The sequence below is a fragment of the Besnoitia besnoiti genome, chromosome VI, assembly GCF_002563875.1.
Source record: "Besnoitia besnoiti strain Bb-Ger1 chromosome VI, whole genome shotgun sequence".
Taxonomy (NCBI): Eukaryota; Apicomplexa; class Conoidasida; order Eucoccidiorida; family Sarcocystidae; genus Besnoitia; species Besnoitia besnoiti.
The window spans coordinates 993054-1011792 of NC_042361.1; the positions used below are offsets into that span (position 1 = coordinate 993054).

Genomic DNA, 18739 nt, shown 5'->3' on the forward strand with positions numbered 1-18739 from the left:
CAGAGCAAATGCGCGCGAATGTCCATCCGCGCCATGTTTAAGCTGGTGCGACTCGCGGCACGCGGCCATTGCATAGTGCCCACAGGCGCACAGAGAAGAGCCGGGCAAAAGCGGATTGATACAAAACGACGCACTGCCTGTGCATCCCCCCTCAGGCAGTGTCGTTTCCAGACCGTCACTGGCGCTGCACAGGTTTGTACTAGTCAGAGATGCTACTAAGCGCATACGCAGATACGGATAGACGGAGAAGCAGACAGACGGGATGTCAACGCGTAGGCACCGAGAAGAGGGTGAGTATAGTCAGGCTGTCAAGCAAGAGGCGCGCAGCGAGGTCGCATTCTGCAGAAATAAAGACAGCTTCCCGTCACAGCCTCGTCAGCGATGAGGGGGAGAGGCACGGCAAACGCACCTGAGGCCTTTGACAGCGAAGCAAAGCCAGGAGTTGGAGAGGTGCTCGGCGGCGACACGATCTGACACTCCTCCAGTGCCCTTTGCCTGTGTGGGGGCCCACGCGCTTCGTCCTCCCGATTCACTCGCCTTGTGCAACAGCGGATCAGACTTGGACGGAAAAGGGGACGAGGATGTTCGACGTTTAGAGCTGGGAACGGCGCCCCACGAAGGGGCAGACGGAGCCGACGTAGAGGGAATTTCGATCCCGATGTCGACGCGAGGAATATGCACTGAGAAGTCGACAGCCGTCAACGAGGATTCCCGCCCGGTGCGTTTGCCGGTTCTGTGCGCTTCCTCACGACCGCCACAGTTTTCCCTCCTTAGTGTGTCGCCACGAGCGGGCGCTTCCTTGCTTTCTTGTTTGGACTCTGCGGCCGGAACCGCTGCACAGTCCTCATCCGAGGGGCGCGGACCCACGGGCCGCCTAGAGCCCTGGTTGCCTTCCCACGCCAACTCAGTGTCCGCGGTGTTTCCAGCCCCCACATCGCAACTCGGACCGTCCTCGCTGTCCCCACGCACTTGGTTGTCGCCGAGCGGCAACTCCAGAGGCGCAGCGGACGCGGAGGTCGCCCCAACATTCAGCGGGCGCTGCGCAAGCCGCTGCTCCGGCGGAAACGAGCTCCGGCTGCCCGCAAGCAGGAACGCAGAGAGAGTCGGAAACAACGACAGCGGACGCAGGCGGACGGTCAGATCTCCCAAAGCAAACGAGACCCGATAACGAGGAGGCAGCGAGTGCTCGCCGCTCTCCCGACGAGATGACGCGCTTGCTGACGAGGGTGTAGCTCCAGCCAGCGATGATGTGGCGGCGGACGAGGGGACAAGAGACGGAGGTCGGCAGCCGGGCTCGCGAGAGAGTGGAGCCTGCGAAACGACAGTAAGGTTCGAGGACGACGGACAGTTAGGGAAGTCAAGTAGACACTCAGTTGGCCATCTGCAAAGTATATCTACAGTCTAGTGACCTAGATGAGGCGCCGTACCCGGTGACGAGGGCTGGCTCGGAGGAACGAAAGGGCTGTGCAGCTTAAAAGCCCCAGTCTAACCTACCGTCGACTGGCCACATGCGTGACGCCGCCCACTTTTGGACTTTCGGTCCTCTGTCTTACCTGAGAGCGCCTAAAAGCCGGTCGGCGAAAACGCCCGATACGATGGTTCACAACTTCGTCGGTGAGGAATACCACTGTGCACTGAATCGCTGGTGGCCCTTCCACGCCCTCCTCCTGTTCTCTGGAGAGAGCCGGGCACGGAGGGACATCCTCGCCCCCGCGGTCTGACAGCGCCGTCGTTTTCGTGCATGGCGGCGACCCTGGAGGGCTGGGTGCACCTTCTCCCTCAGGCTCACCGCTGCCCGAGAGTGGCGACGAAGACGAGGACGCCGAGAAGCGTTTTTGGCTTGGCTCCGCCGCTCGGCTGCCGAAGCGCGAGAAGCCCGGAAAGGCGAAGGAAGAGAAACGCGAGAAAAAGGCGCCTTCTGCGGCGGGCAAAAGAGGCCGCGAAGCCGCCAACAGCCCGCTCGGGTCTTCTTCGTTGCCTCCCCCCGACTCGGAGGCACGTCTCGACGCGTCGGCGCCAGACCGTTGATGTGGATCCTGGTGCCCTTCCGCGCCAGTCCCGTTCAAGCCTCTACTGGCGTCGCGCGCATCCGGACGTCCCCTGCAATGTTGAGATCGGCGTGCCTCCCTATGCGTGAGTTCCGCACGAGACCTGCCTGAGTCAAAACTCTTATCCTCTCCAGGAACCGGTTCATCACCTAACGCCGGAGGATGGGTCGAGGCTACGTCAGGCGGATAATCCGTCATAGCTTGGTCCTGCTCAGAAACGGCTCCGCGGGTGCGCGACGAAGCCCAGTCGGGGGACGAAGGCCTTGCAGAAGCCACGGCACGATGCCGGGCAACAAGTTCCGCCTGTCCCTCTTCAGGGGGAGGCGCTGCAACGGGCGAGGCAGCGGCGCAGCCTGAACGCAAACAACTCAGCATATGGTGGCGCGGAAACTAGAGAACCCGTGGCAAGAGAGCTCGGTAAAACACGGCGCCAAGTGAGGGATGAAAACAACGTACGGCGATTCAAACGATAATCCCTACAGGCCAACTGGGGCACGCTGATGGAGAGCGATTTAGCGAACGCATTACAAGGAAACTGACAACGACTGGTAGTGGAGAGGGCGGTCGCCGAGCAGAAACCGCCACACCCCGAGACCAAACATGACGCGGAACAGATTCGATAGCAAACGCGGCCGCGGCGGTCAAGTCAACGTATCAGCCGCGCCCAGCCCCCGCGGACCAGGCGTTAGAGGCACTTGCGGAGCGTGGGACATCACTACCTGTCGCCAGTCTGTACCTGCACTCATAGCGACGCATTGCCTCTTCTCATGTCGCGAGTAAACGCATGTAGTTTCCTTGACACAGCGGACACATTGCAACATCTGTTCGCGCCCCCTGCCTGCCAGTGAGAAGACTTCCAACGTACTACGCAGTACGCAACCGCATACCCGAATGCAGACCGCAGTGTGTGCGGCCGAGGTTCGGTTTGACTCACGCAGGCGACAGGACAGACCACTGCGGCGCGCGGATCGGCGAGGACCAGGCAGGCAACCCCGATTCAATCCGAAGCACGCCTCCAACACCACTCAAGCACGGGGGTTCAGACTCACCTTGTCGCTGCTGAGTCGTTCCCGCTCCACGCGCAACCTCGCCCAGGCGAAAGAAGTAGTGATCGTTCTCCTCCTCGTCGTCCGTCGCCTCACTGGGCAAATAGCCGTCTGCCTCACTGACTCCCGCTCTGCCGTCTCCACGCTCCTCAGCCTCAACAGCACAGGAAGTACTTTCCTTGTGCTTGGCTGAGCCCCTCCCTCTGTGCGCAGCCTTTTTCCGCCGCGATAGACGTTGCAACCCGTTTTCATCCGCCTTTGTGTAGTAAACACACGTCGGACACGGACACACAGGCCAGGACGCACCCGTGGACCCGGCCCCGGCAGATAGTGACTTGCGGGGCGTAGAGCGATACTGCAAACTTTGGTGCATGCTGCCCCCGCGTTCCTTCGCCCAAATGGCCTTCGCTCGCAGGCCTATTTCTGTGAAACCCTCCGCAGGGCGTGCGAGGGTGAGGGTCATGTACAGGTCGTCCACGCCAACTTTGAAAATCTGCTTTACTTCCTCCTTCACCGCTTCTTCGAGTTCGCCTCCGCACACATGCGGCGGCGCGCGATGATTCCAGCTTCCCTCTGCCTCTGCCTTGGGATACCGCTGCGCGTCGCTTAAGGAGCGCCCAGGGGGACAAAACGCAACAGCGGGAGGCGACGAGATCGCTGTGGAATAGTCGCGGAGCGAAGTTCCCGAGTCCCACGGTCCATGAGTGAGGCGGACGTCCCCCATTGACAGGCCGCGGACGGGCGGAGACTCAAAGGACGGAGGACATGCAAGGCGGCGCTGACGCTTGAGGGTGACCAAATCTAGGGTGACAGTGAACGACGCGAGGCGAAGGCGAAGGGAAACTGAACCACAGGTGCGCTGGAGAAGAGTCAGCAGAGGAAGCGGATTCTCGTCAGGCTCCTCTCTAGCGAGGGGCGCCGCGTACTCCGGTGCTGCCTCCCGTTTTTCCTCAGACCGGCCTCTCGGTGTTGACTCGCGAGAGTTAATGTTTTGGCACCCTCGGTTCCACTCGTCCTCGTCAGTGTCTGACCAGGTTGATATCGTCGATCCCGTACACGAGAAGAAGCTGTCGTCCGAGGAAAATGTATGATCATTTGTTTCATCGTCCCACGCGGTTGTTTCACTGTATTCGGAATCAGAAAGGGAATCACTGTATTCACTGGCTTCGTATACCCAACTACCCGATTGAGAGTCCTCATTTGCAAGGATATCTGCGTCGTATCCGCCTCCTCGCAAGAGTCGTTCTTCTCTCTTATCCCCAGATTCGCAATGATACTCGTCCGTGCAACGTCCCCAAGTCTTGCCGCTGCCCCCACGCACAATGCGTGAGCTGCCGTCATTCCCTGCGTGCCTAGTTTCGAAAACCCCATCAGCTCCACTATCCGTCACACTGGATGCCACCGAGTCTGCACCGCGGACATCAGGATTGCCGGCCTCCTCCGCCTCATCAGTTGAAATGCCCGCAAACGGCACCTCTGCATGCTCTGCGTGACCCTCTCGACGCGAAGGCACCGGCATTCCTTGCGCCTGTCTCGGCGTGCCAAGGTCTGCCGTTTCGTCCTCCTCGTCCCCGGGTTCCTCCTCGTCATCGTCTTCCTTATCGCTGCTACTACCCAGTAGAAGGTCCGCGACCCATCTACCCCAGGATTTACGCCCAGCGGCTCCAGGTTGTGACACTTCATCTCCCCCTGCCCCGTCTCTATCGTCCTTTGTACAGTCTGTTTTTTCTGTTGTCCGCATGAGTGTGTGACCTCCATCTATTTCTCTGTCGCAGTTGTCTGCTGTATGTCTCCTGTCGCCGCGCGAGGCCTCCGCCGGCAAACAGCCAGCAGGGACTTCGTGCCCGCTCCCTGGAGTTCCCTCCATAGCTGCAATCCTACTGCCTTGTGGCTCTCCACTGACGCTGACGTGGTCGCTTTCAGCAGACGCTGAGCATGCGGGAGCAAGCGGGAAGTCACAGCCTGACCTTTGTTCTTCAAAGACACAGCCACTGTCCAAGACCAGCTCTGACGCTCCGAGATCTCCGTCCGATCTTCCATCAGCCATCGTGACGTGTGCCTCTACGCAAACAGGTACATTCGGTCCCTCCATTGCACTGCGCAAAGAGCCTGCTGGGATATTGGCACATTGTGTGCGCTCCACTTCTGTCACCAAAACAGTGTTCGGATCTCTGCCCGTGCAGCTCGGCGCGCCATTCCCCAACTGGCTGTTGCTCTGGCCTAATCGCCCCGACCCGCCACCAGGGCCGAGGGTGTCGCCCTCACGAGTAAGGTCGAGGCGGGCATCCATAACCTCATCCAGAGCAGAGATCCCACGCACTCCGCGGGTGACCTGTATCTCCGCACTCTGGCTGTTCACCTTCCGTATTGCGTGCGATGGATGTGCCACGTCCTCCGTCTCGTTTCGCTCATCGACCAGAGACTCGCCAGCCGTACAGCGGCCGTGCAGCACCCTTCTTTCATCTCCGCCTTCATCTGAACCATCTTCCGCATCGCTAAAGAGCATCTGTCTCAGTGCAAAAAGCTGCGACGAGCTGAGGCGCAAATGGAATGGTGCCAGGTTGATTTGCATCGTGACTGGGTTGATTCGGCGGGCCACAGAAGCTCGAGAGCGTTGACTCTTCTCCAGCGCTTTCTTCTTCTGCTGAACCAGGAGCAAGGCTTGCTGCTCGTGGTGGTGTTCTCGAATCAGCCGGCTTAACTCTTCTTGCTGCGCCGGCGTGAACTGTTCCTCTAGGTGCTTTCTCAGCTTCTCTGGGAGGTCAGGGAAGCCACCTGTCGCCTGCGCCACCTGCTCCTTGGACTCCCTGTACAGCTCCATAATTTCTTCGTGACCGATGTCCATAATACCTAAAGCGTGTTGTTCGGGACAGGGAGGCGGAGCTTGGAGAGCTCCTCGAGTAGAAAGATAGTCTCCGCGTTCCTGTCCAATTGGATCGCGGCGCTGCATGCGAAAGCTCGTCTCGCCTGCATCATAAGATCTTCTATCGAATGCGCCCTGCCGAGGTGAGTCCGCTGCGCTCGTTCCTTGCCCTCTGCGGTTCCCCCAGTCGCACGACTTCATAGTTGCCGCTTCGTCTTCACCTTGCCACATGTCTGCGTGACCGCTGCCAGAGTCGAAAAGGGCGAGTGGGAACGAAAAATGAATCTCGCACCCCCATCGATGGATCAACGGGAGTTCCGCCCGGCTTCGGGCAACGCGGCGAAGCGTTGGAGAACACGCACTGTCGTCTCTGTCGTTGGCATAGGCGCCACAGGGCGCGCAGCGATATGTTGGCATTTGGGCGGGCGCCACTGCATCTACACCGCCCGAAGCTGCTGCTCTGTTTGTCTCGATGCATCTCTCCACATGTTCCACTTCCCCCCGCGCAGACTCACGACATTCGCCATCCGCTCCGGGAACTTGTGCGGGCGCCGAGAGTCCAAGGGAAACCGGCAACGCATGTGTTGACGACGGCGGAGACGCCGGGCGTGACGGCGAGGCCGACAGACGCGGGGAGTCCCCTCTTGGTCCAACTTTCTCCTTTATTCCCACAGCATCACTAGACGTGGCAGACACATTCGTCGACGCCGCGGCGCGCTCTACGGGCACCAGCTGAAGGCCGGCGGCAGAAGATGAGCCGGGCAGCCGCGACTGAGCGGCCCGAAACGGGAAGGGGGAGCACGCGTGGTCATCGCAAGGTGCGAGAGACTTGGAGAGCGACGAAGACGAATGCGAGCGTAGGCACTCTGAAGGAAGCGACACGCCTCTGCAGAGCCTCGTTTGCGGCGGCTCTACAGTGGCGCCAAGAACGGAAGGAGAGGCTGCCGAACCGGAGGCGGACGACGAACAGGGAGGGAGGGGCAGCGGGGGAATATCGGAGACGGCACACAGGGCACAGGCACAGCGTGAAGGAGACGCAGCCGTAGAAGGGTGCGCTGAGGCTGTGCCAGTGTGGTCTGACGCAACAGCCGGCGCGGAGACACATGCAGCGGGCGCGCGGGACAGTGAAGTACGGGATTTCGGCAGCGGCAAGCTCCTGCTTTCAACACAAACGGTAAGATCTTTTACTTGACAAAGCCGGTGCAGAGAGAGGTTTCCTCCACATGTTGCCGCAGCAACGTCTGACGGGCGGTGCTGGCTCGTGGAGCCCCCCACCTGCCCCTCGTCAAGCGGCGGCCGCGGCGGCGCAGGTGCAGGCTGCTGAAGCTTGAGCAAAACAAGAAGGGGGTGTGGGCTGGTAGTAGGAAGTCCCGAAGCCCTCGAGGAGGATTCTTCGTTCCTTGGGGCTTCAGAGTGTGCACTTTCGTGTACCTTGGATGTAGGTGCATCGGGACTCAACCTGGCCTGTGGAACTGGCGTCGACGGAGGCGCGGCATACACCGATTCTCCGAAAGGCTGCGAGAGCGACAAAGAGCCAGACGCGGGAAGAGGCAGAATACTCGGGGCTTTCTCGCGCGGCTGGAGGAGGAGGTCGCCGAGAGAGAGAGAGGCGCTGTGAGGGCCGTCATGGTAGCGGATCACTGCGTTGCGGATGCGGATAGCTGTGTTTGACAGAATCGACGCGAGAATAGACTTTGTCCAACTGTCCGCGCTGCGCCCTCCCGCGTTCGTGGGGGCAGGACGGGGGGCAGAGGATGCGCATGCCTTGGGACCAGAAGAGGAGGAGGAAGATGACGCGAAGGCGCGGGGACCCCCTCCACTGTGGCCGGCCCCAGGCGAAGCCGCCGCGGGCAGCTGCGGATCCTCTCCTTTAGCCTGCGTGCGAGACCATCGACTGCCGCCGCCCGTGGAAGCAAGGGGGACGTCCCCACCCACAGAGAGCGGCTCTGCGGGTTGCGTTGGGGGTCTGGGAGAATGCAGACCCGCGTCCAACGGGGCGGCGGCCGCGGGAAGGGCCCCTGGAGCGAGGCTCAAATCCGAGCCGGCTACTCGTGTTGGACCGGCAGAGGAGGGAGGTTCAAGCGCTTTTCGGCGGCGCCGCAGAACTATCTGGATCAAATCAAGGTGCACCAAGACGTTTTCCGTGCGCAGATTTTGCCACGGGACGGATAGTCGGCATTCTTTGATACCTCCATACACCAACCTGAAAAGGCAGACGCCGCAGAGAGCACAACCAATTAAAGCAATCTGGCGAAACCACCACCACGGCCGGGGTGGCTGCAGAAACGGTAGGGCGACGCAGTGTGAGGAGGCGGCCCAGCGCGCACAGGCCTCCAAACAATCGGTTTGTTTCCGCGGTGGACTTGCGGCTGGCACAGACGCTACGAGGTCTCCCGGATCTGAGGGTAACGAGTCCGGCCGCGCAGGCCTGATATGGAAACGAAGAGGTGTGTCTAAAACAGCAGAAGCCGCTTCGAAGAGCTGGTGTCATGACAACACAAGAGCAGGAATATCCATCAGACAGGCATGGGTCGCAGGAAGTGTAGCCAGGAAGGGGAGGCGGAAGTGCCAGTGCGGGGAGGATGGAAGGAGACGAACGTGCCCCCACGCTCCAGTGTGACTTCGTTACGTTCGGTGCTTTCGACGCCACTGAACATACTCAAGATGGTCGGCTGCAGATCCTGCGATCTTCTCCAGGATGTCGGGCTTGAGTTGGAGGTCTCGAAGCACGATGTCCCCGCCCCACAAAGACACCTCGCCAGTGCTGACTTCTTCAACGTAGGTACTGAGGTACTTCCGGAGAACGCGATTCAAAAGGCTCTCCAACATTTTTTCGACAGCCAAGTGACGAAGTGACGTCTCTCGCTGGAGACGCCAACAAGGTTGATACCTGCTGCCACATGGCCCGACTCCCTCATGAACTAGCGCATGCTAAAGCGCTGTCCGCTGCTGTTACTCGTGAGTTAATCCGCTGTTCACACAGCAACTGCGGAGACTCGCCCGCATACTGCGATGCGGAAGAGATGGGTGCCTCTACGGAGAGGCACTTGTGGTTTCCCCTGGCTGGAGGGAAAGGGAATGGTTGGGAAGGAGCAAGGTATAATTAATGGATACAAGACCGAAATAGTGGCATAGCAGTTGACCTCACCCAGAAACGCGATGACGTGCTGTCCCTCCGGGCAGCAGGAGGTCAGCAGGGAGAGGACTGGCCCTGGAAGACGAAACTAAAGAAATCGCCGTGGAAAAGACAGACTCATGCAGATGAGACAATCATGAATTCAGGCGAGTGATGCCTTTTTTTGGTTGGTTATTCAGTAATGAATCGGCTATCGACGCGAATCCACCCAGGAGACATGCTCTACAGAAGTCGCCACACGACCAGGAACGACGCAGCAAGAAAATGCTCCGTTGTCTGTCGTTCAGGAGACACCCGCACCGCACGAGGCGACATTTTGTTCCGTGTATTGAGATTAAACAGACTAATTCATGTGAAGATGCGTGCAGAGTCTCCGCGTGCGTCGGACCGAGGTTAGGTCAGGTCGCGGACCACCTGGAGTGCCTTTGACTGGAGATACGGGCAAAAAACCGGCAAACCATCGCCTTGCTGAAAACAAACGGTATATCGGGAAAGTGTAGCGACTGCTCAATTCGAACTCGAAGGTGTGTATTCGCTGCGTAGAGATAGGCGATCACGCTAGCGCTGAAGAGAGCCCCCTGCAAGGCTGCGCATGCACATTTCGGGTTACCGGGAGACACGGGCGACCGCTTTTCTATCCCTGTATATGCAGAAAGAGATCATAAAATCCATGCAATGACACCTGTAGCTCCTCACTGGCAGCAAAGGATCCAAAGGCACGGATATGCGGCTGGAATGTCTTGCCGCGGTCTACTGTCCTGTGGCGTGGGATGCTAGAAGCATCAGCCGACAACAGCTCAAGAGAGACAGAGCCTGTGCCCGGGCGGACATGCGGGCTGGACGCGTGTGTGAGGCATGAGGCGGCTCGCAATCAGTCGGGTCATTGATAGCTGATCTAACAGGGTTGCCGCCGCGTCGGTCCGCGCGGGGGCAATCATACTTGCATTCCTCTACTTTCCTTGGAAAACAGCTGAAAATGTCTATTCTAAGTGGTGCAATTCTGCTTATTGGTCCTGCAACGCCGCGTACGCACGATGCAGAGGCGTTATTATCCGTGGGCTCCGTAAGCTCTAGGCGTTTATGAGCAGCTTGGTCAGAGCAGAAGCATTCTACCTGCTGCCGCACAGAGGCTGTTATTGCGTGCGCAGGAAATATGTTCGCAGTCGACGGCGATCGACTGGATCACGTCCCTTGCCACCACAGCACCCACGGAAAATCATCGGAAACCTGGGTGCCCGTCCCCTGCGCCGAGCAGTGGGAGGAGAAAAACAACGCGTCGCGTGACACACCAGCTTGTGTTAGGAGGCAAGGAAAGTCTTCCATTGGCCGGGCGCACAACTGGCTGTGATTCGTTAGCGTACACGCCAGTGGTGGCTTCTCTATGTTAGTGCTCCCCCTTTTGAAGTGTGGACGCCGACAGAAACATGATTTCTGATATTGAATGCATCGTCCACGGTGTAGACACGGCCCGCGAACGCCGGGAGTTGGGAGCTCACGAGCAGGGGCCGAGATGGCCTGATTTTCAGCTTTTCCGGGGAAAAAGCCGCATAGGACCATTCTGGTAGGCACTCCGCTGTACACAGTTTCCGCCGCGAGAGGGGAGGCGGCCAACAGCTTGAAACCCATCCATTTGCATCGCGGGAGATTCTTCTCACAGTTCGTTCACATTCGCCGGCGGTCTCAGACACCGCACGGGATAAGCTCGCTATCTGTGTAGATGGTAGAGCTCCAGCTGTCCGAATTCGTCGATATTCTCCTCTAGTTTAGCTGCGGAAGCGTGAGCGCTTCGGTTGGCAGGAAAATATAGGAGCCGTGCATGTGTTCGACCGCGATAAATACAGTACCGCTCGGCAGGACCAGGCAAGCCGCCAGTCCCACATGGCCGTGTAGTATGCCCTTTTCTCACCAAACGGTCTGCACGCAATTGCAGTTACTGGCCATGTAGGACCAGCGCGATGCCTGGTCCTGCCGAGCGATACTGTATTTACAGCTTGCGTGGTAGCAGTCACCTCTGCATAAAGGACGCCGGTCCTACATTATGGCTTACGGAAAGGGACCATCCGCTGGGTGAAAGGAGGAGACGGTACCCTCAATAGCGATCGTTTGTGATAATGGACCTATGTTTGCCCTTTGGCATACGTCATAGCCCGTTACATCTCTTCTGCGTCCAGTATACAATATGCAGATGTGCCAGGTGTTCCAGAGAGTGCATATGGGAACGCAGCTGGAGTGCATGTCAATTCGGAAGGCAGTGCGCTAATGCTTTTGTGACTCCCAGGTCTGTATCAACGGCGCATGCAGCCAACGAAAGGTAATGCATAGCCGCGCCCGAGATTTGTACGCCTTTGCATGGCTATCGAAGAGGGAAGGGCCTGGTGCTATCGAAGAAAACCGTCCAATTATGTAGGCCACGTCACAACACGTCACCGCATGAACTGGTGAGCGATCTAGTAACCCGTGCCATGCACTGGAACTACTCTCATTCCTCGCTGGTCCTCCAAACTGGGAATCTTTTGAAAGGACGGAAGGAATCGTGATACCCTTCAGCGGCTCTATCGCCCCTTGACGCAACCACACTGTTTTACTGCGGCGCGAAAGGATCGCAACAGACCTGCTCAATCAAGCGACTACGGACGCGCGTCTCTGAGTGAACCACATTGTAAGCGTTCAAGCGTTCCGGTCTATCCTCACCGATGTTGATGCCACCACTAGAACTATTGTATCAGCTCCTTGGCAATGGACGAGCTGCCCAGTAAATACCAGATGCTCAAATGCAGCTAGCGAAATGATTCTACAAGGTGTAAGGGCTACCAAATGTGCCGCCACATGGGGAATCGGTCTGCGGTAACCCTGGCGGCACGGGGGTGGGAACGTACATCACAATTCGCGGACAAACTTGCAAAATAAACACCATTACAGAAAAACACTACAGCTCTCGAGTGCCTGTCCCCCCTACAGAGCCCGTATTTACGCCCGAGGAGCTCATCTATATAGAGCAGCATTCCACAAGCGGGTATAACTGCCTGTACAGGTCAGCGTACAATCGTTTCGCTGATGGGCAAAATACCCGCCCAGGATGCGACCAACGTCCTGAAGTGGTTTCCAGGTGTCCGGCGTCACTCCTCCGGAGAATGTATACAGTAAAAGAGTTACAGGGGAGGTTTGAAGTTAAGGTGCCGTTGGCACCCGTTCCTTCCTCATAGATTCTCTAGAAACAACATGGGGAGGTAGCCGCAAGTCCCACCAGCACACAACGGCATCACGAGTATACGCATCGGCCGAACGACGCACAGCGACGCTTCGCGTGTTCGCCGCTCGCACACACCGCCGCCGGAGCTGGCACCAAAGCACTAGTGACGACACGACTGCATGGCGGCTGGCGGAACGAAGGCGATCCCGGACGCAGTTGAGAAGTGACTGACGACAAGACTAGCACGCCGAAAGCATTTAGTACCCAGGTCCTCCCTTGCTCTTCTTCTCAGCTCCGAGCTCGAAGCTCTTGCAGCGCTTGATGGGCAGCAGACGCTTGGTCTTGCACTTGGTGCACTCCTGCAGGCACAGAGAGGAAACGGAAATCAATGGCAGCATGCTCCACACAGTCGTGAAGAATGCAACCCCGTCGGCATGTGACAAACGGCCGCGATCTGCCACACAGGTGAAATCCTGCGACAGCACAGAAGATGAAACACATTTAGTTGTCCCTTTCTTGCCCAGCACGCGGACGGAGCAGATCGCCAGGTGCCTGTTTCACTGAAGATGAAAGTAAACCTGGGGGGCGCCAGCCTACGTTGTGACCAAGTTCGTCTGCTCGGAGGGTACTCCCCAGAAAAGAAGGAAGCTGCAAGGTACCGCATCTTTGCTTCGGTGTCATAAAAGATTGCGAGGATGTTCCGTCCGAATTTATACAACGAAGAATTAGCGAGTGTCCCAGCGTAGCTTTGTATACGATTGCGGACATGAGTTCTTCAGGGGCACGCGCCCGCGCGGACGCCGGAGGATCGAGCCGCCTAAAGACAGAGTCAATTCCCCGCTCCAACTCTGCCGTACGGAGCCTCAAAGGTGGAGCCACATGACCCTCCACAGAGTGAATTCAAAACCTGGCATCCAAAAAAAAAAAAACTGCACCTTCTTTGCCTGGAGTGGCATGTGCAGGCGCCCGATTCATCGTCTGACAAAAGACGCCCACGTTCGCGTAACCTACAAGCTTGAGGACGATCTTCTTCGTGGTCTTTGCCTTCTTCCTGAAGATGGGCTTGGTCTGTCCACCGAAACCCTTCTGCTTGCGATCGTAACGTCGCTTCCCCTGCACGACGAGAGAGTCTTTACCTTTCTTATACTGCGACACCTTGTGGGGCTGGTGCTTGCGGCACTTCGGCCCCTTGCAGAAGGTATTGCGGAGCTTTGGAACATTCACCATCCTGTCGACGCTGCTCCGAGAAAATTCCACAAAACCAAGAAAGACGACAGCAAACCGACACAAGAAGAAAAGATGAACCCCGACCACACAGCCGACGCGCCCCGCTCACCCCTGCATACTGGGAAAACTCTCTCACACGACTGTCCTGTCATGTCCGTTCCAACAGCATGCTGGTGGTGGGAGGAGACAGACCCTTTCGCATGCATGGCGGCTAATACTCGGCTTTTAGTACATGTGCGCATTCCGGCAAGAAAAGCGGTAGTGTGCTGAAACATAGACGGCATGCGCCGTGGCAACTGTCTTTTGCGGATGCCATAGCCAGGCTCTATTTCCGGCTTCTTCCTCACATATCTGTTTGGGGGTGGGTGCTCCCTGAGGTGGAGACGTGTAGAGCTGATGTCGCTCAGTTTGTGAGGATGGCCCCGAAGCGTAGGTGAAGCTCCATTTCCATCAGCCCAAAGCCAGTCCCGTTGGTGGCTGAAGGACTTTCGTCAGGAAAGCCGCCGTAAACACACGCTAACGAGGACGGTTGACGCAGGCGCCAGTTTCGCTATTGGAGAGGCGCACTTTGTCTGCCTGCGCTACCGTTTGGACCTCCGCTCTGCCGTACGTCTTGTGGTACGGGCCCTTTTTTCTGGCAAGGTAGATCAGCTGCCGTGTGTGAGGTTTCTGCCTAGGCCGTGCATTTGATAGGCTCGTGGCAAACGTAACGTTGACATATTCGGCCGGCGGCTCTTCAGCACCAGGGCTGACGCGGCCCGATAAGCCTTTCTGGCGCCGTCGTTCTCATCTCGCTACCGTATCTGCCGGGAAAAAACGGGGCTGAGGAGAAGCTAGTCGTTTTGGAAAAAAGGCTGGCTTGCGAAAACGATGTCGTCAGCTGCGCGGGTTACAGGCGAGGCCTTTGGCAGTTTTCCAAGGCACGGGGGGCGCGAGGTGCCCTTCCCAGCCAAGAGCTTTCGTTACTCCGCCGCAAAACCGTCGCGAGGCAATTTCCTTGCTCGGTCATCCGATCCTCCCGCGCATCCTCCTCTTTTGCGATGTGCAGACGTACTGAGGAGGAAAGTGAAACCTGATTCCTCTGCATATCGGCTTCCGCCGGAGACCGGGCGTTTCCCCTCCTCTGCCCCGTTCGCGTTCGAGTCACAGACGCGAGCTCTGCAACTGGTGCCGCTCACCCTGCCACGGTGCCGGCGCCTTTCTTCTCTAGGAAACGTAGAAGACACGCCCCTGTCTCGGCTGCCTCGTTCTTGGTCGTTAAGGTCTTTCTGCGCGATGGATGGCAATGGCTCCACAAGTTCGTCTTGCCTGCGTTTGCCCCTGGCTTCTTCTCGCTCCGCTCCTCGGCTCGCGCTTTCGTCTTTCTCCTCGTCATCGATATCTGCACCAACGGGTCGGCGCGAGTCAACGTTGTCTCGCGTCTGTTTTTCGGCCGCCCGTGCTGCGCCCAGCTCCAGTGTGTGCGCCTTCCGACACTCGAGCGGGTCTAGTCGCTTGTTCTCGCACGCGACACCCGGGTCCTCGTTGGGAGGTTCGGTACCATGTGTTTCTGCGTTTCTCGGCGAAATGCGCGAGGGAGCTCTGGACCTTTTCGTCCCCGGTGGCGGATCGTCGTGGATGCAAGTCCGTTGGAAGAAGAAGCGAGGCAAGAAGGAGAAGGTTGTTCTGACCGCAGAGCAAATTGCAACGAAAACAAAGTACGAATAAGCACTGGTGGAAAGGAGGGGGCGAATTAGCGGGTCGACCGCAACTGGCCTTTTCGAGTTTCGACCGTTGGAGGTCACACACCCCAGACCCCTTCCCCCCTCCGGAACTGCATCTCTCGCGTTTCTCATTTTGCTTTTTTCGGCCACTGACTCGCCACGCGCCCAGGAGAAGGAGTTTCTGACGCGTGTGTCGAGCTTGGCGTCTAGACACTTGCAGTTTTTTGACCGTGATTTCTCTTTGCTCCATTGCCAAACTGGGGGCCTGGCATCTCACCTGCGCGCGCCTCGCCTTGATTGTATCCTGTACGACCCGGTGCGTAGTTTTCAGTTGCTGCCCCTTTCTTCCGTTGCCCACATCTTCCGTCGTCGAGGTTTCTCTTTTTCAGGGCGCCTCTTATTCGTCTTGAGGACCGCATCACCCCGGAGCCGCCGGCCAGCCTCGCGAGGAATATTCGTTCCCAAATTTCGCGCGCAGTTGCTGGATGGAAGACAAAGCGCATGTTCACGTATCGCAACAAGTATCGGGTAAGCAAGGCAGCGCGACTCCTGGTTTCGTCCGCCTCAGGGGCTCCGGGAGGCTGCGAGATGGTGCGACACACCTTTTCCGCGTGTCCTAATTAGACCGCGTGCTGCCTCGGAGAGGCGACTGCCCTGCTGGCACAGATCTGGTTTGTTCACTAGTTCACGTTGGGGAAGGCATCTCATCCCGCTCTCAGCGTCGTTCGACTCTGGGGGCTGGCGAGGCGTTCAGGAGGAAGCACACCGCCTCCTGGATCGCGACAGCTGTATGCTTTCCGTATTGATACCGTTGGTGGATCTGGAACCGTGCGTGGTGCATGATGCTTCCGATCTCCGTGTGTTGGTCAGTTTCGCCGGCTTGTCGGCATGACGCACGACGTGGACAGCGACGATGAGTTCGCGCACGAAAGCGCAGCAAAAGGCGAGAAGCGGTCCCAAGGCCAGTCTGACGGTGCAGACGGAGACCGCACGTCCGGGGGACGGCAGAAAGGATCCCGCTTCGTCGGCCGAACGTTTGTGACGCCGCTCACCAAACTGCAGCACCAAGCTGTTCTCCCTCGTTCACCCTGTAAGCTCTTGACTGTCATGCGCAGCCAAAGGAGGGGGGGGGAGGGGGAGGGGCAAGAAAAGTGAAGGGGGGATGGTCTGGAAGTCGTGCGCAGCGCCCCTTCCGCCGAGGCCCTTCGGCCTTCTCGACGCTCTTCGATACAGAAGCTAGATGCGGCGGGAACGCAAAGACGCAGTGACAAGGTGCATCTTCGCTCCTCCCAGCGTTACGCGACTCACCGTATACATCGAAATCGTGAAGAGCAGATCTAGGCGCGAGGGTGGCACGGGGGGTAGGGGTGGCGGGCGGGAGGGAGGGGGGGGGGGGGAGTTGTGTTGTTCATCTCGCAGCGGTGAGACAACGCCAGGTATACACTACGGCGGCCAAGGGCGACGCGACCCCTGCCACGGCGCGATACGGCGATGGGGGTGGGACATGCCCCACGAGGCGCTCTACTGCGAGTCGCCCGCTAGGCACCGATGCCTCCAGTTCGTGACCTCTGTGTGTGTGTGCGTGTGTGTGCGTGTTGCTCAGTGCATGCGCGGTTCGATTTCCCTCACACGCTTCACTATGATGTAAGCTCGGTGTTGTGGGCGCCGTATAGCACACCGGACGCCAGCTGTCATCCGTCGCAGATAGTGAGGCCTTGTTCGCGGCGCGGAACGGTCGTGGTACAATTGACTGACTGGGGGTTGGTGGTGACAGACTGTACGGATGTGATTTACGGGATTTGCTCGGACCACGCTTCACAGAACACAGGATACCGATTTTTACATGCTACCCTATAGTGCGGACGAGTAGGCATTCGCGACTTGCTCTCTCGACCGTTCGTGTTGACCTCGCGGACGGTGTAGTATGTTGCGATTCACCCTGATTTGGTGGGAAGCACTCACGCTCTGACGAACTGGACAGACGGTTGACTATGACGGCGCGTTCGAATTATTTCCACAATGAAACCGAATTGGATACGGCATTCTACATCGCTTCGTGTGCTTTTTACCGGCAGGTTTTCTGGGGTCCTCCGCAAGTAGAAGAGGAGCCAAATAAGACAGCATGTTGCGTGTCTTTCCGCGTGGCTGATCTCAAGCTTTCCGCCAGGTACATCTGCTGTAAAGACATGCAGTGGGGGCGGGGGGAGGCACAGGGGCTTGCCGTGTCTGCGTCCTAGCCGATGGTTCATGAGTGCATATTGACTGATAGTTTGTTTTGTGGTGTTGCTTCACGTGTATCAACCATCATGCGTTTCTGTCTCCCAGTTTCGTTCGTCCCCGGTCTGCCTGCTGTGTTCGCGGTGGTTCTCTTCTGCCGACTTTCTTCCATCTCCACGTCTGTGTCCGTGTCTGACATTTTTTCCTTAGGCAAGAGCAGCGGCTCCTCGATATCTTGGGTCCGGAGCGCTACGACGAACAGACTGGCATTGCCTGTCTGGAAGCGGATGCCTTTCCGCAGCTCAATCACAACGCGGCATACTTAGGTGCGAGCGGTTTCAGGGGGCCTCGGCTAGAACCTGACGCTTTCATCCGATACAGGAGACCTAGAGGAGAAGGGTTACGCGCATACATTTGAATTACTCCAGGGGCAAACAACGTGCGAGGCTGTGCTGACTGCCTTGCCTTGAGGCATCCCTCTGCGACGCCGGGAGGAGGAGTATACCAACAAGCGGCTTTTCTCGGCTATGGTCATTCGTTGTATGCCCGTTTCTGCGGCGGAAGAAGTGAGGCTACAGTCGCTACGGCGCATGCATTTAGACGGGGCAAAAGAATGATCAAGACGCGTTGACATGCGCTAAAGCTGCGTGTTGCTGTCTGCGACCGGTGAGGACGGCGCGCGCCACGGCAAGAGCTTTGCATGATTGGGCCCTAACTGCGGATGTGTGTGTGTGCGTTTTTTTCTTAGGGGATTTGCTTCAGCAACTTATGCGAGAGGTGAAGAAAGCATGAGACTTGGTCCTGTTTAACAGCAAAAACAACTAGGGATCCTGGTCATACGCCTGCATTCGTTGAGATGTCAGTGATTAGGCAACAACACGGGTGCGGCACACAGGGACGCGTTTTTTTCCCTGTAGTATAGTTCCACATACGCCCTGTATGTGGCAGTAGATTCAGGCCCGTAGTACAGTGACGCAGCCTAGTGAACAGTCCGAGAGAGCGCTCCTAAAAGGCGTTTTCTCTGAAGTTTCAAAACAGAAACTCTAGGTTTGGAGCGTGACCGGGGTGCCATGCATCAATCAACAATGGGAGAAGGCAGAATTAGGTCGTTGTGCAGTTCACAGTACAGTTGCGTGGTGCACCGCTTGCCGTATCCCGTGCAGGATTTTGGTGACGGTCTTTTGCTAATCCACCTTTTTTCCCGTGGTTGATGCGACCCCCCACTGACGTTTTTCCCGTTTAGCCGGAAACCTGCGGGGTACCCGCAGCACCCCCGATGGACAGCCGATCTGCGCTGCTGCGACGAACA

The 18739-nt window shown here is 57.9% G+C and overlaps 3 protein-coding genes across 3 annotated transcripts in view; 1 reads left to right on the forward strand and 2 right to left on the reverse strand.

Moving 5' to 3' along the window:
- Positions 1 to 8786, reverse strand: part of BESB_065610 (uncharacterized protein) — a gene marked incomplete at both ends in the record, with an annotated part of 33543 nt that extends 24757 nt beyond the window's left edge. The window contains 4 exons of the mRNA XM_029364955.1: positions 410 to 1311; positions 1554 to 2401; positions 3098 to 8160; positions 8617 to 8786. Coding sequence (XP_029218538.1) covers positions 410 to 1311; positions 1554 to 2401; positions 3098 to 8160; positions 8617 to 8786 — 6983 coding nt within the window. The remainder of the gene's footprint in view (positions 1 to 409; positions 1312 to 1553; positions 2402 to 3097; positions 8161 to 8616) is intronic.
- A 3754-nt stretch (positions 8787 to 12540) lies between these two features.
- BESB_065630 (ribosomal protein RPL44) lies at positions 12541 to 13510 on the reverse strand (the record flags this gene model as incomplete). Its single annotated transcript, XM_029364956.1, has 2 exons — positions 12541 to 12642; positions 13295 to 13510. The coding sequence occupies 2 exons, from the start codon at positions 13508 to 13510 to the stop codon at positions 12541 to 12543; spliced, it is 318 nt and encodes a 105-aa protein (XP_029218539.1).
- An 870-nt stretch (positions 13511 to 14380) lies between these two features.
- BESB_065640 (uncharacterized protein) lies at positions 14381 to 18222 on the forward strand (the record flags this gene model as incomplete). The annotated part of the gene is made up of 7 exons (XM_029364957.1): positions 14381 to 15207; positions 15603 to 15741; positions 16084 to 16303; positions 16817 to 16857; positions 17289 to 17380; positions 17641 to 17756; positions 18179 to 18222. The coding sequence occupies 7 exons, from the start codon at positions 14381 to 14383 to the stop codon at positions 18220 to 18222; spliced, it is 1479 nt and encodes a 492-aa protein (XP_029218540.1).
- Between the last annotated feature and the right edge of the window lie 517 nt (positions 18223 to 18739).